The sequence below is a fragment of the Euprymna scolopes genome, chromosome 9 (assembly GCF_053919585.1).
Source record: "Euprymna scolopes isolate OS-2025 chromosome 9, ASM5391958v1, whole genome shotgun sequence".
In the NCBI taxonomy this organism is placed as follows: domain Eukaryota; kingdom Metazoa; phylum Mollusca; class Cephalopoda; order Sepiida; family Sepiolidae; genus Euprymna; species Euprymna scolopes.
In genome coordinates this window covers 86,681,307-86,697,756 of record NC_136490.1, presented here as the reverse complement: position 1 = coordinate 86,697,756, position 16,450 = coordinate 86,681,307, and the positions used below count along the sequence as shown (strand labels likewise).

The window sequence follows — 16,450 nt, the reverse complement described above, 5'->3', positions numbered from 1 at the left end:
CAAAAATTGAACTTTCTTATATGAATTAAAAACAACATATGATTAAATTTGAAAATGATGTTATTTGATTTAAATACTTCTCTAAAATTTTATTAAAAATTTTTCATCCCAAAATTTAGTCAATATTGTCAAGAATAAAAATAAAAAAATATAAAATCACTTACATTGGACAATATTCAGTTGATCTGAAAATATCATCCACAACTCCATTTAAAAGTGTTAAAAAGTGATCAACATTCCCTTCTAATTCGCCAGAGTTTTCCATTCGTGCAGGATCCAGCTATTGGTGAAAAGGAAAAAATAACTTGGATGAAAAATTAAATTATAGTACTCATTGTTCAACAATTCTTCAACAATTGTGAGAGTGTGCACAAAATAAAACCAATATTATGATCAGACATAACTAGAAAAAGAAAATATAAAATAATTTTCCAATTTTATAGTTCTAGTTTGTTTAAAATAAGATTTCATAAATGATATTACCTTTTCTTCAAAGAATAATTTAAGTTTACTGAATAATACAAATAGACATTATCGGACAGTCAAAAAAATTTACTGGAGACAAAGATCATTAATCTAATAATATGGCATATATCTTTTAAGATTTCTTAGTATTCTAACTTATCTATGTTTTTTAATAGAATATCTAAATTGTCTAAAGTGTCTGACTCAGCTTCGCGAAATTGACCCAAGTTAATCCTGATAAAGAGATGAAAATAAGATGAAAAAAGTTATTTCCATGTAAGAAGGCCTCTGATCAAAATGTATTATCAAATAGAAAATGTAGAAACCCTAAAATTTGTTGATCAGATAGAATCAGAATTGACCATAGTTTTGTTTTAGAGATGCATATATTGCGGGGGGGGGGGGAATAATTATTTGTAATTATGCAGTAGCTCTAGTGAAAAATCAGTTAAGCAGGTAAAATTAGGCAATAAAGAAATAAATAGGAATACACTAAAAAGTGGTCAACTCATGTTTTATAGATTTTCAACCATTACAATGGTGATCTTAATAGCGGACAGAGTTGCATAAGTCATGGCATGATAAAACCATTTTGTGAGGAGGTGATGCAGCTGTAATTGCATGGTTAACAAGATCAAGTTTGTGGCAAAGTGGCAGGATATACAAGAGTTAGTGAATTTTATTGGAAGGATATGCTCCGGTGGTTTATTTAGAGAAAAGCAAAAAAAGACCAGTTGTACTGAATAAAGCATTTATGGAAGGGTCAATTTCAACATTCCTAAAGTTACAATTTAGTGTGGAGGAGTAAATCAGTAAATGTATATTCTAATAGTATTAGAAGGTTAACCAGATTACTGAATTTGTAGAAGAGAAATTGAAACAAAGTGTAAAAATGACATTTGTGGCAGATCCCACTAAATACATTTCAATAACTGTGCAGCAGTTATCTCACAAGTCAAGGTAACAATTAACAGATGACAGGGGCAACAACAGCAATCGGCTATAATACAAATAAAAGAGAAGACAAAAGGTGCCAGCAAATGTACAGTTAATAGTATAAAGATTTACATAAATAAGAACTGTTCTGAATTTACTGACACCCAATACAATAATTTGCGATGAATGTGGTGAGCAGATTTACAATGAGAAATTCTGCTCAGGTAACAAAGGGGAATTACTATGCTGGTAGTTAACTTTTCAAACTTAAAAACAGTGCACGGAAAACACCAAATTCAGTTTTGAAAGCTATGAACATATAATTTTATAACATAAACAAATTAATTAGCTTTATAACACTTTGGTTCAATTAATAATTTAATAACCAAACAATAATAATTAAACCTAATTTTTAAAATCTTTTCTTTTTTTTTTAATTAAGTTTTTTAAAAAATTTTTTTTTTAAAAATGGCAAAGTAAAAAAATGAACATAAAAAAACACTACTGGACAACACTGGGTAAGTATATACTAGCAGTATATATATATATATATATATATATATATATATATATATATATAAAAAGACAAACATACTACAGTATGCGTGTAGTCTTAGCATAATATATTTGTAAGCTTAATATTGACTCTACCTCACATGACTGTTTACTCTCTATTATCCGATGTACGCAGTCTTTAGCCGCTTTATGTACAAATGTTGAAGCAGTCATTTTCATGTACTGATCCATTAATGTTGTGGCCAGTGACGTTGCTCGAAACAAAGTTGAAACTTCATCTGTACAACAAAATGGAAAGAATTCAAAAATTAAAAGATAAAAAAAATCAATGGTTTTAATTTTTATTGAAAAATTGGAATAACAGAATTACTTATAATTTTTAAATTATAGCAACAAAAACATTTATAAAGATTGGTTTCTACTCAATCTATTTCAGAATATATTTACAATTAAAAATATTCAGATTGACATTGATAATTTAAACTGAAAACAGTAAACACAATCGACAAAAAGTACATATTGTATTTACCAGCAAATTCCATACTCATTTTATTAAAACTACATGTTATATTGTTACATGATAAGGGCTGTCCCCTTTTCATGTAAGTATAAAAATAGAGAGATTTAGTTAAAATGAAAATGAAATAGAATAGACGAAATTCGAACCTCGTAATTTAGGTTTAGAAATAGATTACGAGAGAGAATTAGCGAATGGAATGTGAAAACAAACCATTGTTTAGCTTAGAGATAAAATAGTTTCAAGAAAAGAATGTGCATTGTCAATTCTGTTATGAAAATTCAATTGAAGAATGCAACTATAAGATAATTTAATAAACATGTTTTTAACATATTGGAAATATAGGTTACTGGGAATATAGGTTAAAATTCCTTTTGTAAACAAAGGAAAAAGTTTTGGACACGCATTTCCAGAACACGTGAAAGAAGACACATGTTTTAACATGTGTATGATGTCATGGAAAATGGGAAGTTCTCGATATAGTTAGAAACTTTAGAGTTAAGCGGAGAGAAGCAGGGAGAAACTGGAAGAGAGTTTGAGGACGACAGACGATAGTCTGCAGTTGGGATTCGAACGTCTAGAAGCGAGACGGTCACTTTTGAAACTTAGAATGTGAAGCTTTGAATTCTTGACTCAGAAAACCACGATCAGTAGGGAGAAGAAATAAACCCATCATGTGTTTTTATAAACGTCGTCTTTGTGTTGTAATTCTACCAAAAGGTAAAGTGAAAATTGTCATTATATGTCTTGTATATCATGTGTTTTAAAATGTCTTTACATACACGTCTCGACATCTCATATTTACAATGTGAACACTAAGACTGTCTCCTCACTCTAAGAGCTTCTTCAACACCTCTAAGTATAAACATTTTTATAAATATGAATCTCGTCATAAAATGAACAATCTCTTACAACACATCTCTAAGACACAACAACAACATCCCTCTTAATAAAACTCTCTTTAAGACTAAGACTCTCTAAGCATCACTTTTAACAAAGAACAATAACAACAACACAAACAATAATACTAATAAGATTTATAAACGTAACAAACACGATTTGGTGCCGTGGTCAGTCAGAGCGTGACAGCAGAAAGGGGAGGACAGACGACGCTCAACTGCCTGTCACGGTCGCAACCACACCCCCTCCACCTACACTATCTCCACCACCACCTCTACCGCCGATTATGTGTATATGAATGTTTATTAAATAAACAAAGTTGTTTTATAACAAAGCGTCTCGTTATTCATTGATAAATGAACAGCGGTCATTCCATTCACTAGACGACTTACAACAAATATATATGCATCAATGTCAAACGAACTATCTCTATATCTATATCTATCAAGATATTCAAAAATCTCAGATAGTGAAAATACAGGCTTGGTGCTAATAAAATAGACGTCACCGCCATACCAACCAGTATATAACAATATGAAAAATTATTTTTTTAGTAAATATATTTTCCTAAAATAAAAAAATTATATTATCTTCTCTTCTATCTTCTCTTCTTCTATCTATATAAATAAAATGAACTCATTTTTTTCCATCTGACTTTGACCTTAATAGGATTGAGAATCTAGACATTTTATGCAGGTGTACTATGCACAAACTGCATCATGATATCTGAGGCATGTTATCCGCATATTAGCTATCCAGTAACTCGCAGATCGGAGCTTCCTATATTTTATCTGGTGAGAGTTCACTGCCAAAACTGGTTACGATCAATGGAAGTAGTAAAGTCATCTCTCTCTAAAAAATTCATACTTTCATCGCCACTCATTTACACCTCCGTCACCATTCACAGGAGACAAATAAGGACGAATGCCGGTTTAGGTTTTCATAAAAACTGGACTGCAATTTAGGTGAAACGCACCACGCTAACTTATACATTGGTTAAAAATAAAAACAAACCAAAAAACTTTACATTTTCTTGCAGTGTATTAAAACTTATGATACTTCAATTCCGTTTTATTTCGCATTCTTCGGCAATTACATCGTTTTCTTTGCTTTGGGGGGGGGGGCTCCATGTATCTTCCCTCTGTTTTCCGTTTTCCTGATCTTTCCCATTCTCAAATTTATTTCTTCTCTCTTTCCGTGTTTTTTCGGCAAGTTCGCCATCGTTTCTTTTAATTTTTATTTATTTTTATAAACTTTCCTCCGTTTCTGTTTCTACGAACTTTACATTTCGTTTATTTATTTCTTCTCTCGTTCCGTTTTTCCTCTTCTTTCGGCAAGTTTAACATTGTTTCTTTCTTTGTAATACAGCCGGATTTTTTTAACACTAAAAAAAACAAAAATAAATAACATGGATTCATTCCTTCTTCCGTTTATTTGCACTTTGTTCGTTGTCTTTCAAATCTCTTTTATTTTTTTTTCTCTTTTTTTTTATAAAAACATATCATACATCATTTCAGTTACATTTCACTTTGTTCGATACCTTCCTCCCGATTTTCATCGTTTATTTCTTTTTTTAATTTATTTATTTCTTTTCTTTTTCAAGTTTTCCCTTGGAGGCGGCACTAGGAACCCATTTTTTTTGTTTCATTCTTCTTTATTTTTTTTCCCTTTTTTTTTGGGTTGGAAACATCCGTCTCACGTTCGTATATAACAACATATTTGCTGGGTAGATTTCAGGGTGCTAAAATAGCGAGGATGGGGATTCTTCCATTACACCAACTCGAGCCACAGCAACGCGTGCCAGGGTACAGCTAGTATTTAATATTTGATGGTTTATTTTACCAGCATATCTGTTAAACACCTTAGTTCTTTCACTGAGTAAGCAACTGGAATAGTCTCTGTTGCTTGAAGACTTCTTCTGTTAATCTCTTGTGATTAAGTTATGTCTTGGAAGAGGTCCACCTGTGCTTCTACACACAAAGCATCTGCAACAAAAGAGAGAATTAGAGACACTTTAACAATCTGACCTCTCTCTCTGTTTGCTACCCATCAGATTGGTCCGTTCCCAAAGGCTCCCAAGAGCAACACACATTACCCCTCACTCATATCACCTGCATACATCTTTCCCGAAACAAATAGTTATCAGTGAAACTAAAAAATTAAATCATCCTACAAACCGATCACTTTGTAGAGTACCTCCATCACCAAACAAAAACTTAGTTTACTAACACTTAAACATAGTAACTTTTCCTTTATATGTACTCCTTTATTTTCTTTTCCACAATCTTGTTTAAGTGATTGATCAATATAGCTCGTTAGAAATGTCCTTTTTGGAGCACTTCACATAACTTGGAGCTTTTGGCTCCAAATTTTTTTAACACATTACTAAGTTGGCTTTCACCCTCAATCCACTCAACATTAATTTCCTGTTTGTCTATGGATTCTCGTATGCCTGAGATTTTGAATTGAAGACATCTCTATCCTCGAGATGGTTGCATGAATGAGCAGCATCGTATAAAGATTTGTTATCCGTTAAGCAAGTGATGGGTAGAGAGAAATCCTTTTCGCCAAATATGATTTCGGCAATTAGTTTGGACCATAAACATGCATGATCAGAACCTTCAGCAAGAGCCAAGGTTTCAGCTGCTAGTGCAGATTTTACTACTCTTTTTGTCTTCAAAGAACTCCAAACAATGGGGCATGATAATTCACCATTTGTTAAAAATAAAATGTATGCAGCCTAACTACCACCGCCTTTTGTACTGTTAAAGCTTGCATCTGAATATATCTTCAGCGTCAAGTTTGACAGAGTTTCAAACCTTGGAAATAATATTGAGGAAGGCCTTGACTTAATTTCTCTTACTAATTTATTTAGGTTTTTTATGTTTTCTATAGTTGGTGCTTTTTGAGAGATACTTGCTTCGTGTACACTGAAACTTAGATCAGGTCTTGATGTGTTTGCAAACGAATTAATTTTACCTATTGTGGATCTGAGTATTTTGATCTTTTCAGTATTTAATGGAGAAGATTTATTTGCAGATCTGTCTTTTACTATAGCAATTTCAGACAAACTTTGGCCATACTTATTCTGATTGATACAGATTAACTTATCAGCATACTGAGTTAACTCTATTCCAACAGACATAAAGGCACTAGTGTTGTCAACATCCACCACAAACAACGACCTCAGCTTTTCAATAACTTCCTTTTCAAATTGCTGTGTACCACCCCACAGCTGATCATCTACATAAGTGACTAATATTCCCTCCAGATTGTCATTATTATGCCAGAAGAACACACCAGGATCAACCGAACTTTTCCTACATCCAACGTCAAGAACAGCTCTTCTTAAAGTAAGGTACCACTCGCGAGGTGCATCTTGAAGACCATACACGGACTTGTTCAAGCGCCAAACTTTTGATGTTTTTGTTTCTTTAGGTGGTTGAACAAAGATCTTTCTTTCAAGCTTTTGATTCTGAAGAAAAGCAGTTTCGTAATCAAGAAGAACAATAACAACCCTTAGAAGAAATGATACATAACGCAACTCTTACACTCCCCTTTAGGCAGGTAGGGCTGTCTGTTCTAAAGGTGGCATTTTCTTCAAAGCCCCTAGTGACTAACCGTGCTTTAACAAGGTGTTTGCCATCTATAATTTTTGTTTTTAAAATCCATTTTACTGATATAAGGGTTTGACCTGTATTATCAACTTCGTCATAAACATTATTTGATTTCCAACTGTCTAGTTCTTTCTGTTTTGCCGATAGAATTTCTTCTTTAGCTTCAGTAATATAAGTATAGCACATTAAGATTTCATCACCAATTTCATTACCAGCCTCCTCTTTTGACTTAAGTTCTTCTCTGACATCCATTTTCCAATCTTGAATGTCCCTATCAAAGTCAATAACCGTAGTCTAACCATCCCTGTTTATAGCATTCCACTCATTTCCATATTTTCCACTTACTTTTTCAGATCGTGATACTAATTTTATAGCTTCCCACGACTCAGAATTATTCTTTTTGATGTTTAATTCCATATTCTTTTTAAGTGGTGGAGAGGTGGTAGTCATTGTTTTGTTCACAGCACCTTTTAATGATCTATCTTGGAGTTGTAGATTATTGCCAGAGCTTTCATTTTTGTTGATGCTTGCTGCTGGAGCAGTATTATTATTGACACACTGTTTACTTTCTTCACTATTGCTGTCAGTCAGTGAATCATCGTCTGATATATCTTCAAATGATGTTTTATTTTCTGTTACCTGAAAATGAGAGTCTTTAGATTGTTCATCTGTAGTAGATTCATGTTTCAAAGTTGCCGAGTTCACTCTGCTTATCACCGATTTTGTGGGATTTTCTAGTCGAAGGCGAGAAGGATGTACTCGGACATATGTGCTACCATGTTTCACCAAAATTTGCTAACCATCCTGACCCAAAACAGTAGCCGGCCCACTCCACCTCCTTCTGTCCAAACGTTTATAATATACAATGTCACCAGTGAAGTACTTGATGTCTCCTAAAGTTCTAACATTGTGTCTAAACGCTCTCTTCAGTTTTTCTGAATTTTCCGTAGCAATAAATGCTTTCCGAGCTGAATGCAATGCATTTAAATTCTCTCTAATGATATTACTGGAAACCTCTGGGTTCAGTGCAGGGGGTTTATTTGTTAATAGAGATGGTAGTGTAGGATTTCGAGAAAAAACAAGCTGGAATGGGCTGAAACCATGAACATTTATCAGACTGTTCTTTGCACAGAGACACCACATAACAGCAAATTCAAGTGAACAGCCAGAATCACCAACTGTTTTCCAAATCATTTCCCCCATGATACGATTGTGTCTTTCTACTAAGCCATTTGACCAGGCAGATTCAGCCGCTGTTGTTTTAATATTCAGTTGTTCTCAGAACTCTAAAATTTCTGCATTTGCAAATTCCCCTCCATTGTCAGTAAGTAAACTACAGGGAGTACCATAAATTGAAATCCAAACTTTGAAGAGCAGCAACTGTAGATGGAGATTTATTTCTTATTACTGTTCCTCCAGAAAGTCTGGTAGCATGGTCAACCAGATGCAACAGATAAACCTTCCCAAATTGTTTGAGGTCCACAGCTACACACTCATTGAACCTAGTTGCTATGTGTAAGCCAACAATTGGCCTTGGAGGGGCTCTTTGATATTCTTTGCAGATCTTACAATTCTTCAATATCTTATAGATTTCATTAATAATTTCTTGATTATCATTTCCCTCACTATGTAGCAGTTCAATGATTTTCCTCGGAGGACAGTGAGAAAACTGACGATGCAGTTTCAGGGCAGCATCCTTTGGAGACATATGCTTATTACAGAGTGTAACCTGGACCTTTGGATTCCTACTTGCTTGAACAAGAATTTGCTTTTGTTCAGACAAAGGAAGACAGTAGTGACCACAAATAGCTAAAGATAGCAAAAGTTTTTGTCCCATAATTATATCGGTATCATCTTCACAATCAATTTTTGCTTTTGTAGATTTCAACTCATCTTGAGCCAGCAAAAGGGGAATGTCTGCATCTATAATATCAGTGATGATAGAGGTTTCAATCTTGCCAATAGTGACCGGTATACAGGCAGTCTTCGAAGCAGGAATCCAGTTGCCATCACCAAACTTGAATTTCTTATGGCTATCTTTATATTGTACACTTTTTCTATCATTTTCTGATAAGGAATCTAAATAACATGAGAACCACACTTGTCCACAAACTGTTTTTGTGGCACCACAGTCAAGAACAGCACTATTCATAGCTTCACCAACCAGACCCCTCATATCTTCAGAGCTGGAAAATACATCCTGAAACAAGGTTATTTCATGATAAGTGTCCTCACTAGGATGATCTTGATAATCACAATCATCAACAACTGGTGTTTCTGTTGTGTATGACGTATTTCTGACACTTGAGATTTTATCTGGACAGTTTTGTACCCAGTGATTCTTTGAGTCAAAATTGAGACATCTAGTGACCTGACCATATTGATCTAGGGGATTTTTGAAATGTCTTCTCTCTGTTACTTTATGATGACGACCAACAGAGAAAGAAGAGTCACTTTAAAAATTCCGTGGAGGCCACCTGCCTCTTCCACGCTGGCCTCTACTTTTGCTTTGAAAGTTTCTACCAAAAAATGTACCATGTACAGTGGGTTCTTCCGTGAAATCAGTTTCTACTTTGATATTGAACTTTGAGTCTTGAGGGGCAGTTCCAAATATTTTTTTCATTTGTTCACACATCTTTTCATAATTTAATTCAGTGACTGTGGCTCTCACTAGTTGTTCTTGATGTTGAGGTAAGTTTGCCGATTTCAGCAAACGATAAGCAAGTATATCTGTTGACATAGTCATGCCATGTGTTTTTGCCTTATTCCATCTAAGTTCAAATTCTGTTATATAATTTGGAATAGTAAGAGACTGTGGTCTTTTGTAGAGTTCAAAATTTTCCTACGCTTCAAAAGCGTTGATAGTTTTGTTTTTCTCCAAGAGTTTAGATAATTCTAAAATAACTTTATCTGAACCTGTATCTGTAGTAATATCAGTATTTCATAGTGCTTCTAAGACTTTATCTTGAGTCACTTCATCTAGGGGTAAAATTAGCAATCCACCATGTTTCTTTTTGTCAACATCTGTAATTGATTTCCAAATATTAAATTTCTTCAACCATTTTTGGTAATCATCCTTCTGTTTATCAAAAGGTGGAGGCGCCTTATCGGTGAATACATGTGCTTGAGCCATTTTTTTTTTTTTTTTTTTTTTTGATCGCTGCTCTGCTACCACTGTTAAACACCTTAGTTCCTTCACTGAGTAAGCAACTGGAATAGTCTCTGTTGCTCGGAGACTTCTTCTGTTAACCTCTTGTGATTAAGTTATGTCTTAGAAGAGGCTCACCTGTGCTTCTACACACAAAGCATCTGCAACAAAAGAGAGAATTAGAGACACTTTAACAATATCAACCCTTTTGTGTTATCTAATGCCGAAGAGATTGATTTGTTTATTACTTGTTAGTGTTTTTTTTCCTTTATATTTATTTTAGATCTTAGCATAATTATTGTAATTTGATGGATGTTAGTTGTATGCTACGTGTTTGGAGAGCATTTTCTTTTTCCAATTATATTTTATTGTATAGCTTTGTTGTTTTTAAGAACTCCAGGAGATTGTTAGCATCTATTTTGTGGAAAAGGTCTTTTAGACTGTTTTTTGGTAACATTTTTTTTGAGTTTATTAGAGATCTTTGCAGTTTGTTAGAATATGTTTTGACAGTATAGAGTTCCTCAAATGGGATACAAATTGGTGCTTTTTGCTCTTTAGTAGGTTTGAATATGTGATACAGTGTGTCTTATTTGGAGTCTTGCTATTACTACTTCCTTCTTGTCATCTTCCTATTAGAAATTTTGTCATTTGTTCTTTGAGGTTGGGCTTTATTTGATAGAGTTTGTTGTTTTGCAGAAATTCCATGATTTAATTTAAATATATTTGTTGATTAGGGGTCTATAATCAGTACAAAGTATTTTTGTATTGCTAGTGTTCATTTTTGGTGATCTTTTTGCAGCTGTGTCAACTTTTTAATTTCTTTGGAGTCCTATGTGTCTTGGAATCCAGCAGAAGATGATGTTTATGTTTTGGAAGATATAATTAATTCTTTGTGAGAGATTGATGATTAGAGAGTTGTTTAAGTTTTTGTTTTTACTGACATTAAAACTGATAATGAATCTGAAAGTATTATATTGGTTTTAAGGGTGATTCTATGGCTAATTCTATGGTTGTTTCAGCTCTGAAATCTGAGCTGTTATTTGAAAGTCATTTTTATAGTGTTACATATGGCTGCACTTCTGACTTTGTTTAGGTCTTTAGATTCATCTGTGTATAAGAGTGTCTAGTTTGGGTATTGTGCTAAAATGTTGTTGAGATTGTCTATGTAGATCACAAGGTATGTATTAGATTTGGAATATTTTCTTAAGTTTAGGATGATTCTTGGTTGTTTTAGTAGCTCGGGAGGGTTTTTCTGGAAATTTGAATTTGTGGATGTTATTAAACAATGTTATTATTTGTGGATGTCTATTAAACAATGTTATTATTTGTGGATGTCTATTAAACAATGTTATTATTGCATTCCATTTTTTCAATTTGTGTTCATAGAGTTTTATAGCATTTTTTCTTTGTCAAAGAGGTTCCGATATTTGAGATGGAAGACACAGTTGTACATGAGATTGTTAAGGTTTGAGCAGAGTTTAATGTAGTATTGTAGTGCTAGTTTTTCTTGTCTCAAAGAGAGTGGGGTGAAGGCTTTTGTATACAGACCGTTTGTAGGATAGAAGTTTTGTAAACTAGAACCATTCTGAGTCCTATGTTGTGAATTGTTTCCAATTCTTTTAAAGAAGACTCTCTAGCAGAACTGTAAATGAAGCTGGCATAGTGCAGCTTTGATCCAACAAGCAGTCTGTATATTTTCAGTAGGATTTTTCTATCTGTTCCTCAGTTTGTACAGTTGGATATAAAATTTTCTATAAATGTTGGTAGTCTACCTTTGAGTCCGAATTTGTTATGTTCAAACATTATACCATATTGCCATGAAGTATCAAATGCCTTCTCAAGATCCTCCCCCCACAAAAAAGGAAAAATTTTAAAAGTTCTTTTTCTGAAGAAGGCATTTGTGATGAGTGTTTCTAAGCAGATTAAATGGTAATCTGTGCTTTGTCCTTTTCTGTAAAAAGCTTGAAAGTCAGTTAGTAGGTTCCTAGAGTCCAAGTCAGTCTGTTATTGACAATTCTTTCTAGGGTTTTACAGATAGCTGGTTTGGCAGATGGGTCTATAGCTGGAGAGGTTTGATAAGTCTTTGTCAGTTTTGGGTATGGAGATGAGGTTTGCTTGTTTCCAGAGATTCGGTACTTCCACAAATCTAGATATTGTTCAGGATGTTTAGTAGGTATGGAAAGATCTGGGAACTGTTTCAGAAATTTGTAGTATCTGTTGTCTTATCCTACTGAGGGGTTATGCGATTGAGTAAGGTAAGTATTGTAATTCGGTTCAGGTAAAAGGCAGGTTGTATTTTTCTGTGTTTTATAAGTGAAAGTCCAGTTGTATCTTTTCATTATTTTCTTTAAAGTTTTGAAAGCTTTTTACTGTGGTTTGTAGCAGACGAATTTTGTACAAAGTATTGGGCAAATTTCCTTGGAGTCAGTTACTTTTGTATTGTTGCTGTTTAGATGCTTGAAAGGAGTGGTTGTGTTTTTGCTGTCGATCTCTCTCATATTTCATACTGTTTTTGTTTTGGAGTTAATTTAGAATATGAGTTCTTTTCATGTGGAACGTTTAGATTGTGTTGCACTTTCACTCTGTATATTTTGAAAGAATTTAAGCCTTCGGCTGTTTGATATGTGTTGGATGTGCATTGAATTTGTATAGAGCAGCTTTGCATAGTTTGATAGCTTTTCTGCATTCATCGTTGGAACAAGGTTAGGAAAATTTAGCGATACATTTTTCTGCTACAGAAATTGTTGTTTTGGTAAAGTATGTCATCTGATCCTGGTTTTTGGTATTTGTGTTAGGAGTTAGTTCTGTGGCACAAATTGTTTTAAATTTGTTCCAGTTTACTTTTTTGAGATTCCAATTTGGAATTTTGTCTTCTGGATTGATATTGAGACTTTCTAGGATTATTGGGAAGTGGTCACCTTCACAAGTATCATTGTGTGTTGACCATGAACAGTCCATTAGAATGGACAAGTCATATAGGGTTATGTCTATTGCTAAAAATTTACTTAAGTGCGGGCACATGTGTATCAAAGATTGGTTGTTTTAAATGCATAGGTTACTTTTTTTCATGAGACTTTCCATGAGTTTATCCTTCTTGTTGATTTTGTTGGCCATATTGAGCTGTGGGAGTTAAAGTCTTCAAGTAATATGAAAGGTGTGTGTAGTTGTAGTATGTTTTGTAGTTCGTTCTCTCAATTTCTCATTTGGAGAAATGTAAATAGAGCAGCTGTTGATTTGTTTGTGTAGAATTATTTTAACTGCCATCGCTTGTAAGTTTGTTTTGAGCTATATGTGACTGTGTGATACATTGTTTCGGATAATGTGTGTGCTGCCTGATTCTCGGAGATCAGTATTTTTATGTAGCTGAATTGTTAGTATTTTTTAAGATTTATGTTTTTGCAGTTTCTGAGGAAGGTTTCTTGAAGATAAACAACAGCTGAGTTTAGATCTGCTATTAACTGGTGTAGTTCTTCTGTGTTTGGGTTTATTCCTCTAAAGTTCGATTGTAATATTTTTTTTTTTTCATCATTTATATTTTGTTTGGATTTTTCTGTTTAAAGGTTTCTTTTTGTTTTGCTTTTTTTTTTGGGGGGGGGTCTTTCATTTTCTGTGTTCATTGCCTTGATTTGATTTTGAATAGGGGTTCTTATTTTAGATGTTGATTGAGAGTGATCTTTTCCTTTTTTGAATTCAGGTTCTTTTTTGTTGGGCAATGATTTTATTGCTTTCAGTGTCTGATTTTTTAATTACATTGGAGTAACTGTTTCTCTAGAAGTAGTTGCAGTTAAGGGTTTCATGTCTTTTTTGTTGGGTCCTCTGTTGAGTTATGTTTTGGTTTTTACTTGGGTAGATTTTGTTTTCAGTATTAATTTGGATTATGTTTTTTTTTTAATTCTTCTAGTAAAATTTTCATTAAAATGTTTTTTTGAAGTCTTCTATTTTCATGTTGGTTATATTTGTTGCTTTTGTATGGTGATTTAGTATGCTAGTATTTGGTAGGTTTTACATAGTGTTAACTATTGTTTTCTTGGCTTCTAAGAAGACAATGTTTTTTGGTGTATTTTATTTTGAGGATTTCTTTTATCCAAATATGGAAATTTTTGGAATTTGCCCAGTGATTTTCATTGCAATTGGCGCATTTAACTATATTTTTACATTCTTTGTGTGAATCATTTCCTCGGCATCTTATGCATATTAGAGGACATGTACATCGGTCACAATGATGTCCATATCTTTAGCAATTGTAACATCTGAATGGGTTAGGGATATATGGTGCTGTGTTTATCATTAGATATCTGATTTTGATATTTTGGAAGTATGAAAGGTTAGTATTTATGTATGTATGTATTTATGTATTGGTGAATATAATTTCTGTTGTACTCTTTGTACATTCGTACCATTTTGCATTTTAAGATTGTCTTTGATTCTTCTATAGTGCATAATGATAGTTCAAAACAAAAGCAAAATTACACCTTGTTTTCAGTTTAGTGTTTCAAGTCAGTTTTGATCGTTGCATTATCGAATTGTTTCCATTTTAGTAAACCTTCTGCTTGTTTTCTATTTGTTATTTCAATTAATATTGCGTCGTTGTTTAGTTTTTTGTAGCTTTTGTTTTGATACTTTTGGAGAATATATTTTCTATTTTGAACAATGATATTTTTATAACAAATTTGTCATCAGATGATTCCATCATTATGTATGTTGGGAAGTTTGTTTTCATATTTCATTTCGATTTCTGAGTCTGAACTGGTAAGATCTGAAACTTCAGTATGATTTTTTTTTATGAGGCTTATTCTTGTACATAATTTTGTGTTATTATTTTTTCATCTCTCCTGCTTCTCACCTAACTCGGAGCCCTATATAGGAGGTGTTGGGAGAGGTACCATTCGTCCTAAACAGGAATATAGGAGTGGTATACTCTACCCTTAGAGGGACCCAATCATCCATGGTTCTTCCATTTATTTCTAAGCCACATTTAAAAAAAAAAATGTCTGTTTTTCGGCCATTTTAAGTTCATTGTCAGTCAAGTAGATTACCCTTTCAGCCACCACTTACTAAATCAGTTTATTGTATAATGTGAAGAGCATCTTGTTATGTTTGTCAGATTTAGAGCTAGACATGACCAACCAGTTGATTGGATCAGGCTCATCCAACCTCCCATCTCGCCCATGTAAGGACTAAAGTGCATGTTGTAGTTCATGTCTTTATAATGGCCTGGGCATAATCTGCTCAACAACCAGGATCTCATCCTTAAGCATCATGGGTCAACAGGTGACCCCATTGAAAGACTTTTAGTCTCTGCGGGGAGTGAGGGCAGTCGGCATATTCTAATGCCCCATCGACAGGGCCCAAAAATATAATTGTGCTTGTAAATTTAAGATATATTTAATCATATGATCTAAAATACAAAATCTTAAAGAAAAATTGAATTTTCTTCTAAAAATTAGAGAGCATATTTTATGAGTACATGTGATACACAACAAGCAAATATGAATTTTTAACAGAAATAAAGTTGTTATACAAATGTTTTAGTTATATTTTGAATAAAAAAAAAGAAAATCTAGAATATCTTTCACAAACAAAAAAGGTTGCTTTTTTCTTTTTCTGTGTTTATCCCACTAAATTGGGTTTTTTTTATCCAGATTTATTTGATTGTGACAATTATAGTGAACCATTGAGTCGCACCATCTGGTGCAAAAGCAAACTCAAAATAAAATTATAATGAAGAGATTTTATATATCAAAAGATGAGTAATACTGAAGTAATTAAGAATCTAACATATGAAATTATCTTGTCAGATTTTCAAAGTCAGACCCAAATAGTATTTAAGCTGACAAATCAAAATTTGTTTCTGATTAGGTAATTTTCACTTATTGTTGTACAGTGTTATTGGCAAAATACTTCACTACAATATTTTATTTAATTACTCAGTCTAGCCCAGACACTGCCAACATAAAGTATTTTAAAATAATCACTTAAGTAAAAACGATAATTTAAATCAAGAATACCATAGGAGTTGTCTATTTTATGCTTAAAAATGTACAAACAAATAAAAATTAAAAACTGGAATGACTATCCTGCATCTTGGTCCATGATGAGATGACAGACTTTAAGAAAAAATGACTCACCTTCTTTATTAATTTCTATGTTGTTAAGAGCTTCGAGAAGAACAGATTCCTGTTTTTCATGACGGAATACCATAAGTAGGGCTTTGGCAAGGCTAATTCGTTCATTGACACATACATGTGCCAACACCAACACATTATCCAAGTTGGTCAGTATGAGCTAAAAAGGAACAATTTTAAATTCATTAAACAGAAATTTTTTTTTAAATATATTTACAGGTAATAA

The 16,450-nt window shown here is 33.1% G+C and overlaps 1 protein-coding gene across 1 annotated transcript in view; it reads right to left on the bottom strand.

Moving 5' to 3' along the window:
• LOC145284756 (ras GTPase-activating protein 1-like) overlaps positions 1–16,450 on the bottom strand; it is a 125,810-nt gene that overhangs the window by 27,754 nt on the left and 81,606 nt on the right. Inside the window, exons 16-18 of the mRNA XM_080133722.1 lie at positions 16,228–16,384; positions 2,053–2,195; positions 165–280 (exon numbers count right to left, since the gene is read on the bottom strand). Coding sequence (XP_079989848.1) covers positions 165–280; positions 2,053–2,195; positions 16,228–16,384 — 416 coding nt within the window. The remainder of the gene's footprint in view (positions 1–164; positions 281–2,052; positions 2,196–16,227; positions 16,385–16,450) is intronic.